This window comes from Thunnus maccoyii, chromosome 20 (assembly GCF_910596095.1).
Source record: "Thunnus maccoyii chromosome 20, fThuMac1.1, whole genome shotgun sequence".
Taxonomy (NCBI): domain Eukaryota; kingdom Metazoa; phylum Chordata; class Actinopteri; order Scombriformes; family Scombridae; genus Thunnus; species Thunnus maccoyii.
The window spans coordinates 13,422,131-13,436,480 of record NC_056552.1 but is presented as its reverse complement, the minus strand read 5'-3'; the positions used below and the strand labels follow the sequence as shown (position 1 = coordinate 13,436,480).

The 14,350-nt window shown below is 38.8% G+C and overlaps 1 protein-coding gene across 1 annotated transcript in view; it reads right to left on the bottom strand.

The window, feature by feature from the left end:
- Positions 1–9,506: 9,506 nt before the first annotated feature.
- LOC121886956 (rho-related GTP-binding protein RhoN-like) overlaps positions 9,507–14,350 on the bottom strand; it is a 30,486-nt gene continuing 25,642 nt past the window's right edge. Inside the window, exons 4-5 of the mRNA XM_042397407.1 lie at positions 13,325–13,459; positions 9,507–10,580 (exon numbers count right to left, since the gene is read on the bottom strand). Of these exons, the coding sequence (XP_042253341.1) occupies positions 10,326–10,580; positions 13,325–13,459 (390 nt within the window). The 3' untranslated portion in view covers positions 9,507–10,325. The remainder of the gene's footprint in view (positions 10,581–13,324; positions 13,460–14,350) is intronic.

Below are 14,350 nucleotides of genomic sequence, written 5' to 3'. Positions count from 1 at the left end.
TCAGTTTTAGACATACAGTCTTTTGTCCAAAATGTTCAAAACAAACAATAATGTGGAAAGAGCACTAATACTTTCAGCTCTTTGACATACATAAAGTAAATTCTGGGTTTTGGAAACGGAAACAGAAACAGCATTTCTGTTACTCTGGTCCATTTCCTGTCCACTCAAATGAATATGAATATGTAACTTCCTGCTTTTCAAATATCATTAGTAATATCAGTAAATTAAAAACTGGTTATGAAGTTTTGAGCGAAATGGTGAAATTAAAAAGAATATGATAGTTTTTTTGCATTGAGTACATTTACTCTACAAACAAAGGTGGATTTCTCTAACAAAATACTGGAGCAGCACCAAAATTGTTCTGAGGAGATGATTCACGTACCTCTTCCCATTTTTAACCTAAGTTGTGTGAGTTTTACTGTTTTAGCCTTAACCAATCCCACAGTATCCACTGCTGTCTTCCATATTTTATTGGTGGATCATTTTCCAGGGGTAAGATTCAGCTTTCCGATATTGTGTAGTAATGTCAGCAAATTCCAGCCTCATACAGTTCAACTAGCACGGTTTTAGTGAAAATGATGCTACCTCGACTCAACGCTATGATTAGATCTTTGTGAACTGCATGAGTGCACAGTATTTTCCTTGCGTTTTATCTCCATGAATTTCTCCCTCATACACCTGTAGTCCCCAGGCCCCAAGTTTCTCCACTCAATGTTAAAAGACATCAGCCTGTTATACAAAGGATTTATATATGCAGCAGAGAAACCAGCGCTCCATGAACAAAGACTCTTGGCTCATTCGATAATGTAAATAGCCCATTTAAATGTGCAGATGTTAATAAAAGCAAATTATTATTGGCCAGTATAGCATTCTGTACTTTCTAGAGACTGCAATTCACTGTGATCCATTCATAACTTAAGGACTTCATGAAAAATGCAAACTACCGTTAATTCACTCATAGGGAGGCAGAGGCTCATCAAACCTGGATGATATTTAGACAATGTTTCCTCACATATGAAAAAACATTCCACCTTAATAATGTATGTTTCTGCTTACAGCATGAGATCCCTAAGGATGCGACGGTGGTCTGCACAGTTGTGATTGTAATTATGCAATAAGCAGAACTGATGTTGTGGGGAAATCATATTTGCAGAACGATAACCCGTCGAAACAAGAATGGCAATGAGTGAGTGAGCGAGTGTTTGAATGTAAAAGACAAAGCAGAAAAAAACATTTGCTCCTGCAGGCCATTCTCAAATTGTCTAAGCAGAATGAGCTTTGGACAATTATGCCTTTAGGACACGAATCTACTTGAATGACTGCACCCTATATCTAACCCATATGGATGTTGGCTTGAAGGCCGAAGTGGTGATTGTAACTTCCTATATTTTGTTAATAAAGAGTGTTTTAATGCGGAGATGTTTTATTTAGCTACATCTGTTAAAGAAGGGGTCGTTTTCCAAAAATCTGACACATTAATACAAATTTTCAAGACTCTAGCGCAGCTTTTTCTGATAAACTCAACCAGCATATTAAAAGAAGGTCAAGAGACCATTTATGATTTTTCCTTAATTAAATATCAATAACTGTTGTAAATTATGTCAGTGACATCTATGAGCGAGACGAATACAAACGCTCCAGTTAGTGTCATTCATCGCTATGACAACAGATATCAAAAACCAGGTGGCTGAGAATAGAGAAAGAGCCCACACGAAACAGTCATGTCAGCACGTTTGCTCCGAGGCCTTTTAAATGCCAGATGTGCGGTGCCAGACGCCAAAGTGCCAGGGCGCTGCTTTCCTCCAGTCAGCTGATTTTTCAGTGCAGAGCGGCAGCAGAGCATACGTTCAGCTCACTTACTCTGAATGGAGGCTGAGGTTACAGCGTGATAGCTGAGTAGACTCTCACTCAATGCAACACTGTGTTGCTTTCTCTTAGTGCACAATTCACTGAATTGTTTCCTGATTGCTTTGTTAGTTTAATAAAGAAACACTTGAGACACTTGGAGACGCCAATCCTGATTCTCAACTGCTAAGCGACAAACAGTTGATATTCAGTTGAAAATGTCAGTAACATAAACAATGTAAACAATGTTAAATATTTACATTGACATTATTAACCATAACAGATGATTAGCAATAAATATACAATAATATGTATTTCATTTCACTGTATCCAAGTAATGTCATAAGAGAAAGAAAGACTAAGCTGATGGGGATGTCATTTGTTTTGCAGGTATTTGACAAACCAAAGTACTGGACAAATGGAAGTTTTGACATTAGATGAAAAGTCAAGGGGTCACCAAAGTTATTACACTTCATCCTGATGGGGATGTGAATGTTCCTACCAAATTTAATGGTAATCTATCCTGGAGTTGTTGAGACATTTGACTCAGAACTATGAATGTCACCCTAATTGTGGCGTTAGAGGAAAAGTCTGAGGATCTCCAGAGTCATTAGGATTCATCATCTGGATATAATGAAAGTCTGTTCAAAATTTTGTACCAATCCATGATATAATGTTGAGATATTTCACTGGATAGTTGAAAAATGTTGGCCCTCTGATGGCACTAATGGAAAAGTCAATAGGATTCATCCTCTGGGCACTCCTGTACCAAAATTTCATGACAACCCATTCAATACTTGTCAAAATATTTAACTAAAAGGCAGAAATGTCAACCTGATGGTGGTGCTAGATGTTAAGTCAGGCAATCACCAAAGTCATTAGGCCTTATCCTCTGGGAACCTCGAATGTCTGTACAAAAGTCCATGCCAATCCATCCAATAGTTGTTGATCAAAGTGGTGGACCGACCAACCATCAGACAGATCAACCGACAGACTGACATAACCACCCCCACTAAAAGTATACTTTACAACCTTTTAGTGACACGTTATAGTCACTTGATGAGGTTGTAAAATTATTGTCAGAACTGGGTGGTTGAGTTTTCCAGTACTCTGAGGTTATTCACAGTACAGGAAATAACCAATTTAGACATAATTGGTCACAAGGTGCAGTTTTTCTGCGTAAGGACCTCTCTATCTTAGAGGTTCTTAAACACTAACTCAGTTATGGCTGCATGTGTGAGTAGGTCTTTGTGTAAAAAGTAGGTTGCTTGTTAGATGTGTGCAGTTGTTGAGTCTTGAAGCCTCAGCATGGACCGGGGTATCCCACCGTGGATGATATTTCTGTTCAAACGTTTCACAGGGGAAATTAGCAAAAAAACAATCTGCTTGGCCATCTGGAATGTTTCAGTGCGTTTGTTTGTTTGTGAAACTGCGCATCTGTGTGCGTGTATGCAAATATGCACAAGCAGATTGGCATTTGCTTCAAACACCTGAGGGCAGTAATTTACCCCCCAGCTAAATTCAGCATAAGCAGAGTGATCGTTCCTGTTTTTAACAGTGACACAAGAACATGTGTTGTCTTGGATTTTCAGTCCCTCCTACCAGAGCTACAACAATAGTCAAACTGTGCAACGAGTTAAACTACAAGGCCAGAAGAAATGTAAAAGACGAAATGTCTTTGTGACTCTTACTGTTCACATTTCTTTTCTTAGCTTTGTCATTCTAGTAGAGCTGGTCGATGAAACAGTCAGTCCATCAACAAAGTTCATCAGCAATAATTATGATAATTGTTCAAGCAAAAATGGCAAAAATTCATCAGCTTCTCAAATGTGAAGATTTGCTGCTTTTCCTTATTTTCTATGAAAACTGATACCTTTGAACATTTCAACTCTCAACTCAAGTATGTTCTCTTCTTTGTAATGTGTATCACAACCCTATGGTTTATTTATGTGTAAGCATCATCTTGGGTCAGTATTGCACAGAATGGTGTGAATAACAAAAATGACCACATGACAGTTTTTATTCTAAATTCTGAATAACGTGTGCACGTGTCCATGATGACACCGCCTGCTCTCACACTTCTCTGCTGTGATCTTCATTAGTTGCTGGCCTGAAGCCTCTCAGAGTATTTTAACAGTGTAACACCCCTTGGCCACGACCCGAACACTGTCATGCAAGTGTCTTTTCAAAAAGTCCTTAAAGCTGGGTCATGAACAGGGGAATTATCTGGTTTGGTTTCCTGGCAAGCAAATCCATACCACCCCAAAACTTTCTCCCTCATATAAAGGACACTGGATTTACATAGTTGGAGCAAAGTGGTTTTTTTTAACAAGACAGGCTCTCCAGTATGAGCTTTGTTTACTCCAAGTTAAATTTGCAGGAGTTCCACTGTAGTGAAAATCCAATTTCAGAAACATCACCCTTTTTTATGTGTGTGTGCGCGCCATATGCACGCTTGTATGGCCAGCTGCATTTTGTTTTGTATATGTGCTCTCCCCGGTCTTGACTCCACAAATTTGCCGCCTTCATTGTTGCACAGAGAGAACAGAAGGAGAAGCCTTGGCCCTTGTGGACACAGGGCACATATATTTTTAATCTGCTCAATTTTACATACTATTTAAATGGGTCTTGCATTTTTAATGACTCACTCTCTCCCACTGACACGGCAACCATTATCCTGGCATTGCTATTGTGTTGCTTGTATTGGGTGGTTGATGCTTGTTGCCAGCCTCATTTGACTTAATTCCCTTTCTTTGTGATGGTAAAAGCGAGGATTTGAGAAAAACTGAACTGATAATAGAGCAGTGCTGTCATCCATCCTCTACCCTCACAGCATTAGAGTGTAGTTTTATTGCTACTGACACTGTGCAAGCAGGAAAAGCATTAAAGATGCAGGCGGGTTGAACCTCAGTGGTCACTGATCAGTGCTACTTTATAGTGAAATTAAAATGAAAAATGGACGCCCTGCAAAGTGTGTTTGTGCCAAGATAATGGTGCATATAATAATAAGGCGGGCAAAGAAATACATCTAGATAAATTCCTGCTTCACTCAAAAGTGCATAAACAAACTTCCCTCCTTTGCAGAAAAACCACAATGAATTTTACATGTCACTATTACCATATTTACATGTAACCTATTCACATGACCTGCGCATGACTTGACATTATTTTACATGTGGCTGGCTCGTCTCACAAGAGACTCATAATGCAGGTCATAGACTGGATTTGAAACCTGAATGTTGTTGTTGGAGTTGACTGTTGCTTCTCTGTATCTCTGTGCATCACTTCACATTTCAGCTAAATACTCTGTGATTAGATAGTTAGATCGAAAAGCAGTGGGGCTCTGAATCCTGAGGAACAGTTGTAAGAAACTGTAACTGCTCAAGTATCCTTGCAAAAGATGCGTAACTCCTCTCTGCAATGAGACAGCTTTACTTACCAGCTGAGCCTTTGTCCCAACCAGAGGAAAAAGGAGAATTTCGCCCCTGGTGGGATGAGACATAAATTAATTACATTCAAGTAGCTTCAATTTACAGATGATTCTGCAAATTTCATGCATGAGTTAGAAGGGTTTTGGCATTTGCTGCATGAACACAACCTGTTACAGAACTTTTGTATTAGCCTGGGACATTATGTTGTTGGGTGTGCAGCAAAAATAATCTTCAGTCACTCAATAAATCTTTTTGATTTCTCCCTCTCTAATGTATGTCAACCACTTGATTGCATTCTTCTCTGTGTATTCTCTCTTCTCCAAGCCATGTCTCCAATGAGTACCTTCAGGTCTTATATTCAGTTCTTTGATCGCTTTGATTTAGCAACACGTCACACCAATTCCATTAGTATTGCCATGCATGATGAGACTCAACTCTACATTTTCTGTTTTGCCCCCCTTGCATGCAAATTGAGGCGTCCATATCTACTTGCCTGACTGATAATTTCAGTCATATGTCTGCATCAAGTGACAACTACCACAGCTTGAGACTAAAGCCGATGCATAAGTATCTTAAAGTGCAATGCCAACAACGGCCGCTAGATGCTGGCTCCAAAAAATCCCTGGCTCCAATAGACTCTCATTTGAAAAGAGTCAACTTCTCTCTAGAAATATGAAGTGTGCTGTGGTCATTTTGGAAATTATTGCTCCGTTAGTAAGATTTGAAGACTTACAGTAGGCTCTGTTGTCAGCCATGTGGGCATTTGATGATGGCATGAAATGACAAGTTCAAGGAGCACCAGAGTTACTCAGATCAGATCGACCTCTCATTAGTTGCAACTGTATCTTGTTCTCTTTCACCTTCTTCCTCCACTTGCTCTTGTACAGGAACCATTCTACCTCTCCACTTAGCTTATGTTTGTTCACTTCCTTTATACTTGTCTCTTATACAGTCATTCCTGGTTGCTTTTATTCCAGGAACTGCATTATATTCTATGCAATGTAAGTGCTTCTGGAAAAGAGTGTTCGCTAAATACCTAAAGTGAAAATCATTAACCATTTCCCCATTTCATCCTCTGTATACTGACTGCTGTACATGTAAACACACTGGGCTGTAATGTGGTTATAATGTCTATACACATTACCTAAAGATGAAATGTAAAGCTTTAGATACTCTGTGGTTTCTAACAATGGAAAAGCTCTTCAAACATTGTCCATGCGGGTGTCTAATGGTCTTCTCTCTGGGGTCTTTCTTCTTGTATTTCCTGAGTTAATTTTCCCCACATGCCTACCTATTTTAACAGTTTTTCTCACACAAACCCTCTCGACTTAGTGGGAAGCATCTGACAATAGCTGAAAAATTGTTTCCATTAATACTCTAGAAAGCCTTTGCTACAGTATACTCTGCAGTCGCTCTGCAGTGTTACTTTTCCACTGAGTGGAATGTCATTGAGCCAGGTGAGGCTGCAAAAACAAGAGGGACGACTGTTTGCTAAATATGTTTGCTCACTTCAGCCGGAGGCTAGAAAGACTGCAAAGTGACATCTTTCACGTTCTCTGTAGCATCAACAAACACTCCTTTGACCAAAGCAGAGACTGACCCAGTGCCTGAGGTCGCTTTAAAGTTTATCCCATCACTTGATTTAACTGGATTCTCAAAGGACTGCAGTTGGCATGCAGACCTAAAGTGCACAGTATCAGAGTTTAAATTGAAAATTCAATGCAAATTAGGTCCTATTACATTGACAGTGCAGCTGGCCAGCAGGCTTATTCTTTCTATGATAATGATAATTGAGAACATGACTTTGTTCATGGATCATAAACTAGTATTTAAGCACTATATTCAGAATTAGACCACCCTATTGAGAATCCATATTCATAAATTTGACCAGCTGACACAATCAGACAAATTGTGAATGTGTCAGCTGTTCAGACACAATTTGTTTGTGTGTTTTTTTTATAAACAGCCACCAGCACTAGAGATTAAATTATTATGCAGACACTGTCTTATACTGTAAAAATGCTGGATCGTTGCTATTCCATCTGTGTGGATGTCCTCTCCCCCCTTGACTGGAGGTCTGCTCTGGTCTTGCCTCGGGCATGTGGTGCGACCTCGCGCTCCCTGCACGGCAACATGGCAGCGATGCTGTGAAATGTCACTTTGCAGTTGCTCACAGAGGCAGCGAGTGGCTGCGGGGCTTCATCCATGGTGGTGGGAAACAAATGGAACAACAGTCACAATTAAAGGTCAGACTACGAGGTTCATAAATATTGTCCAGAACAGCTGTATTCATTTTAAATGTGAGGAGATAATATTCATATTATATATAATGTTGATGAATAGGTTCAAAGTATTTCTAAAAGTATTTTTAATGTATTTTTGATGACAGTACTGACAAATGTTGGCTGGTTTTGGCATCAAAGATTTCCAGCTCAAACCAAACATTAAAAAAATGTGTGTGTATGCATTGTCACACTGCCATTTCAATAAAGAAAATATGGCAATTTATTCCCATCCAACAGAACATATACTGTGTATTAGAGCTGGCTGCCTTTCAGGAGCAATCACTCCAATGATCCCCTCAACTGTAAAGGAGGAGAGGTCAGGAAAAGATGGAATACGCTGCCAGCTACAGCTTTGTATTGTATTATCAGCTCATGAAGATAAAAGACTTAACAGCTTGATAATTCTACTGCACCTTATAAATAGGTCATTTTAAAGGTGTTACTGTGGTTGTATCTACTCTGGTAAGCCTAAGTCCAAATTTAATCTTTTTTACTGCTTTTCTTGCTCCACACTTCTTCTCTACACAGCTTTCCTTGTTTGAAGTGAATTACAGCTCTCTTAAATTCTTGTAATAAAATAAAATAAAGTTCTCCTACCTATTACAGCTGTTAAGTAGCTACTGTGACCATTAAAGGTTGGACAGTTGTTATTTTAGTTGGTGCACATTGACTGTGACCATTCATTATGCAGCTCCTAAATGCTAAACACTTACACTTTCTTCAGCAACAGTTGTATTTTAAAACCAGACTATGTAACTTTAGCTTAAAGTTAGCAGCCACTGTGGCTACAAGTGACAATTATGGGATAAAAGTACTTACTACACAACAAATTAGTGCAGCACTAGAATAAGAAAAGAAGAGTCAGCAAACGGACTCAGTGATGTCAGTTACATAGAAATATCTATCTTCAGTTTGCTAACATTAGCATACATTAGCCACCATAAGCTACTAGGCCTAGCAAAGAAAGGCTGTAGTAGCAAAATTTCTGAATGTATTGAATTTAGCAAAGGTATCTTTTATTACTTTTGAACTCAAGTTTTCCATTTGTAAGAAGAGGAGGGTGATGTTTTTTTTTTTCTTTTAAAAGTTAAAAATACAGTCTTGCTTCAAAGGCTGTTATAAAAAGCCGTTATAGGCTGTTATAAAACTTTTTTTTTTTTCAAACTTGAATTTTTGATTCACACTTCAACTTCCTTTAAATGACAAACAATGCAGGTGTAGTCCAACTGATTTATCTCGTATACTAAGGTCCTCAGGAATGTATTTACTCATCAGAGAGCCGAGGGACTCATTGGCACAAACATTTCCTGCTACAGCATTGTTTAGTATGAGCACAGAGCAGTCGAGTGCTTTGAATTCATAACTAACCTGTTGTGTCTGGTGATAAATCTGAAATTCTTTGTCTTTATCTGTCTAGCCAGCTGTTACCTTTATAAAGAGGTCAATAAGTTCCATTTTGCTTTAACACTCCCAAATTAGCAATTCTGGATGTGAACTATTGTGTTACTTTTTTTTAACCATATCATCTGCTACTTACCGTTTAATTAATTTATAAAAATGTCTTATTTTATCTTGAGTTTCTATAGACAGGAATATTTGTGATTTTATGTATTTTTCAAGCAAAGTTACTGTTTGAAATGACACTTTCTGTGATATTTATTCCGTTTGGAAACATTTCTTTAAGTGAAATGTTATCTCCCTCAACAGAGGAAGCTTTTTCAAAGAGACATGTTCTTTCTCAGACAAAATATTCAGAGCTGGAAACTACTTTGCTCCCCGCTCCAATGAACAGAAATGCAGTTAGAAAAAAAAAAAAAAAACTGGCCAAGATAACATTATAATGAATAAAAAAAATTTCTCATTTATACGTTCAACTTCAGCATGAAACCATGAAAATTCAGGATCGAGGCAAAATAAAGGCTAAATGAATATGTTACATATTAAAGATGTTCAAACACTCAGCAGAGCAAGTTTTTTTTATTTCATTATCACATGTACAATATAATAGCCACCCACTGTACTCCATCTGTGACTTTCTTTCCCAGTGTGGATTATTAGAACAATATTAATTTCACAACACTTCAGTATTATGTGGTGAGTGATTATTTAGTTTTCAATATTAAAAGCACTTGTGGTTTAAGAAAATTTGTGTCATCTCAGCCCACGAGTTTTTTTACCTGCCCATATTTTTGTCTTTACAACTTATCATATGAACTTCTCATTCCCTGACATTTACGGATAACTCGGAACAGTTTGCGTGCATCATATTGTGCTTCATTTACTTAAACACTTAAAGAGAGAATAGCGTTTCAAAACAGAAAAACAACATAATGGAGGTCAAGATCAGCACTGTTACTGCTGGTTCCTTTAAGGTGACCTTAAAAATTGATATTTCTTTGTTCTTTTTCCTCATTCTCACTTTTTTTCTGTCCTTCTGTTTTATTTGCTAACCAGCTTGTTTGTGTCCATGATCATTTTTGTCCACTTGTTCAAGTAAAAGCGTTAAAGAAAAAACAGCTTTTGCCACCACTATGGCCTCCCCTGATGTGAATACAGCCACAGAAAAAAAAATAACAAGGAGAGTTTTGCTAAAGATGGACAAACAATTCCTCAAAGAACTCCACAGGATAGCATTCGTTCTTGTTTTCATCACATTGTCTTTTATGCAGTGATAAGATCTGACAAGAATTCACCAATAAATTAAGTCCATGTGCAGTATGGTTAGTGTCCATCAGCACACACAGGTCAGGCTGCTGGTCCGGCTCTACATGAGCACACAGCTTTTGGCCCGGTCCTTTCTAATGGCGGGCGGGTGCTCGTGAATCTCAGTCCGGGGCGGCTGCTGGGAGACCCGCTTGAGGCCGCGACGTGAGCCAGCACGTTTGAGCTGAGGCCGGTGGACGCGGGACACAGATGCCAGGGTGGTGACGTGGAAAACATCACGGACGCTGTTCTCCGAATACTTTGAGGTGCACTCTGCGTAGGCCACGGCACCAATCTGCCTCGCCAAATGAGTGCCCTAGAAAAACAGAAAAACACAGAAAACAGGTCTTTTAAGAGGACGAATAAAGTCTGAACACTTAAAGCTAAATTAACTGATTTTTTGGCCACTTGGAGGCATCAAGCAAGCTGTAAACAACATATTATATTAACGTGTTTCTGGCAACCTGATGAATCCTGGGGAAATATCTGGCTCTTAAGTTGCTATATGCTCCAGCTAGCTGTAAACTGCCTGTCTGCTGTTTTGCTGCTGAGCAGCTGGCGCACAAATAGTTTTTGGAGCAGGAAGTTTATTAGTGCAGCCGTAAAATTCAAACATTTATCCATTTGTGTGACTCAGTTTGTGTTTGTAGTTCAAAAGCAGGTGACTCACCAAGAGAGCTGCTGAGAGCCAGTACTTAGAGCCATGACAAACAAACTGTGTGAGTGTTTGAGAGAGGAGTTGTGTGGTGGAAATGATGCTTTTTGCATCCTGTGTCCTTAAATCATGTTGAATCCAGGAAATACTTGACTACTTAGTGAAATATCATGTAATTCAGTGGAGGCAAATAAAACATTTACACAACATAAAGCATGGTATTTATCGAATCTGGCCATTTAGTACAGCATACACAGCAGACTTTTTGCAACAGTCTTTTAAAACATTCTCTAGATGTTCATCATTATTATTTGTTATGGGCTGTTAGATTATCATTGCCTTGCTTTTGTGGATATCAGACCGCTGTGCTTGCTCATGTACAGTAAAAACTCCCCACTTAATAAGAGCCTAAACTCTCAGAAGCTAGATGGAGCATACAAAAATCTAAGATTCCCCACACAGCTATGAAATATTCAAGGCTTATCTGTCCGACTGTAAAACTCGAGCGTAAAAGCTCAGATTATTCCCAGCAGTGGTTAGCATCATCTTAAATCTGGTGTGGCTGGTGTTTTCTCGTCCTGGTTTTCCAACAACACTGGTTCTGTGTGTTTGGGTGTATCTGATAATAAGAAAACCTAGACTTCCTATTAATTCAGCCTATCCTTCTTCTGGTCCTAAGTAACACTTCTCCTCTGTCGTCTTCTGCCAGTTTCTCACTTTATTTCATTCTTTTCAGAGCGTGTCATCAGTTCGATTCAGTTTGGCAATGAAACAGCTACACTGCGTGACAGCATAGGTGTTGAGTCATCAGTGTCAGAGATATGCCATATTGAAGGAGTATCAAGCTGGCAGATGGGGCAATATTATTTCTTCTCTATGAAAAAGTATTAAAGGCTTCAGCCGTGTTACCAGGGAGGCTGCATTACTTTTGCATTAATGGAAATGTTCCAACACTTCAAGCCTCTATTTTGACGCCCTTAAGCCCGATAACAGCGGTAGACACGCAGTTCATGTGCGGTTCATTCTGGTGAATGCACTTCCCCTGGGGATCGCATCACTTGGTCAAGTGGCTGAAATGTAAAGGTCCCAGTTTGTGGCCGTTTGCTGTGCAGCCCTTTGAATGGGGCTCATTAAGAAAAGCTCTTTGGTTCACACTACACCATTCAACCATTTTCAGCCCGTTGTTTTCTGTGATATTGATTGAGTCTGACCGCAGTTGCATCAATTGTTTGACCATAGACGTACTGTGCTTATGTCTTTGTTGCCAGGATTAAGGGCTACTACAAAGCCAGTGGATGCTCATTATTCAGCCTCAAATGCACCCAAAGCTTTGTTTTTTTTTTTTTTTTGGATTGCCCACTCTGCAATGACATATTTGGCAAAACAGGTAAATAAATCAAAGCTAAGTTCATACAATTTTAACACAGCTAAAGTGAAAATATGTGAGAATAAACTAAACAGCTTTTTTTAAATTTTTGGGGTAGATTATTTAGCATTTTTTTCAATTAGGGCTGCACTGGAAAGCTGTAGCTCTAGCCAAACAATGTCAAAGTTGCTTTCAGTGATGATTTTGATCAAAATGAATGGGAAACAGAAAATGGTTTCAAATGGTGGTTAAAATGGCTGCAGTTACATTTAAAGGAAAGGATGTTTTGGAGCAATCAATGGTTTATCTGGATTTGGATTCAAATCACTTTACGCAGAAAAATTAATCTACGATCGCCATGGACCAATTTTGACGCCATTACTGACAGGACAATGAAGGTTGTTACCTTTGCTTTGTTGGAGGTGTGAGAAATTATTAATTTGTTGACAAAAGGCTGCCAAGAAGTGGGAATTCACATTTACATGAAAATAGGCTATTAAAATTCATTCATGCCACTGTTCATTGCTCCAAGACACAAACAAAACAATTGCATTATCGCACATCCTGCTGTTTGTCTCCTTTGTTCATGAATCTACGCAGAGTTTTATGCATCTGGCCCCTTGTGTTTCCATATTTGTTGAAGTTATGATCTGAAGCAAATGTCATTCTTCGAATTCATTTTCAGAAGTTTTGTTTATGTGCACTGGGGAGCGAAGTAATGGGTGTCATTTTACAGGGATTATACTGTGAAATTTGTGCGTAAATCACTGTTATTATAGGCAAATGAAAATCGCTGCAGCAGAAAATTACAAAGGAGTGTACATTGAGAACCGTATGTCATGCATGTTCCAAATATTAATATGTTAAATAAATTACATAGATACTGTTCAGTACTGCACGCATGCAGAATTGCGGTTACATTGTTGTGTGTAGGCTATTTCTTACTAATGGTTGCAGGAGCAGAAGTTAACTTCAAGCTAGATGATGTTGAAGGTCACAGATATTTTGTGATGAGTAACATTTTCTCTGCGCTCCTCACCTGTTCGTGGGTGATGGGAATGAGTCTGTGTTTGGAAAGCTCCCTCAAGACGTTGAGGTCCGTCCTCATGTCCAACTTGCAGCCGACCAGCACCACTTTGGCATTGGGACAGAACTCCTGCGTCTCACCTTGCCACTGTATATCAATAGACAAATACATATCAGTGCACGGGGCTCTTATACATTAAATATGAGTTGAATAGAGTATAATACACCATGAGACCATGTGGGTTGAGGTCAGTGCTCTGTGTAGGCTGGTCAACTCTTCCACACCAAACTGGAAAAGGCATTTCTTTTGGATTTTGCTTTTTACATAAGGGCATTGTCGTGTTGAAACAAGAAAGTGCTCAAACTGTAGCCACAAAGTTGGAAGCTGACTGTTTTCTTAAAATATGATTTTATGTTGTAGCATCACAATTACTCTTGATTGGAACCTAAACAGCCCAGGTATGTAAACAGAGTCGCTCATATAGTTTTGGCCATATTGTGTAGCAGTCAAAGTTTATTTATTAAACTTCTCATATGAGGAGTGCGGATCTGAGATTACTTAAAGCTGGAGAGGGTTTCTTTCACAGTGCTGTCAGGTCACATTTTCTGCTTACCTGCTTGAAGCTGTTATCACTAATATCTTCCATTATTAACCTTGCTGAGTATTGAACCTCAGTGCTTTTGGAATAGCGTCTAAAATGTGTCATCAACTATCCCAAACTGTCAAGTGCCAAAAGCTTTTCAAGCTTGCATACACTTTGATCGATATCAGTTATTATGTTTAATAAATCAGTCTTGTTTTGCTTAAAAAAACAACAACTTCAGTTATCATATTGACACCACATTTAAATAATTTAAACAACACCCAGCCTTACTAATAACAGCATAACCTATAGCCGTTAACAGCGATTATTTTACAACACAAAAACACAACTTTTTCTATTCAAACTTTCATACTGATTTGGATTTGAAAGAAAATGCTTTCTGTTAGTGTGCCACTGACGTTTTACAGGAAAATGCTGCGTATCTGTACATTTTC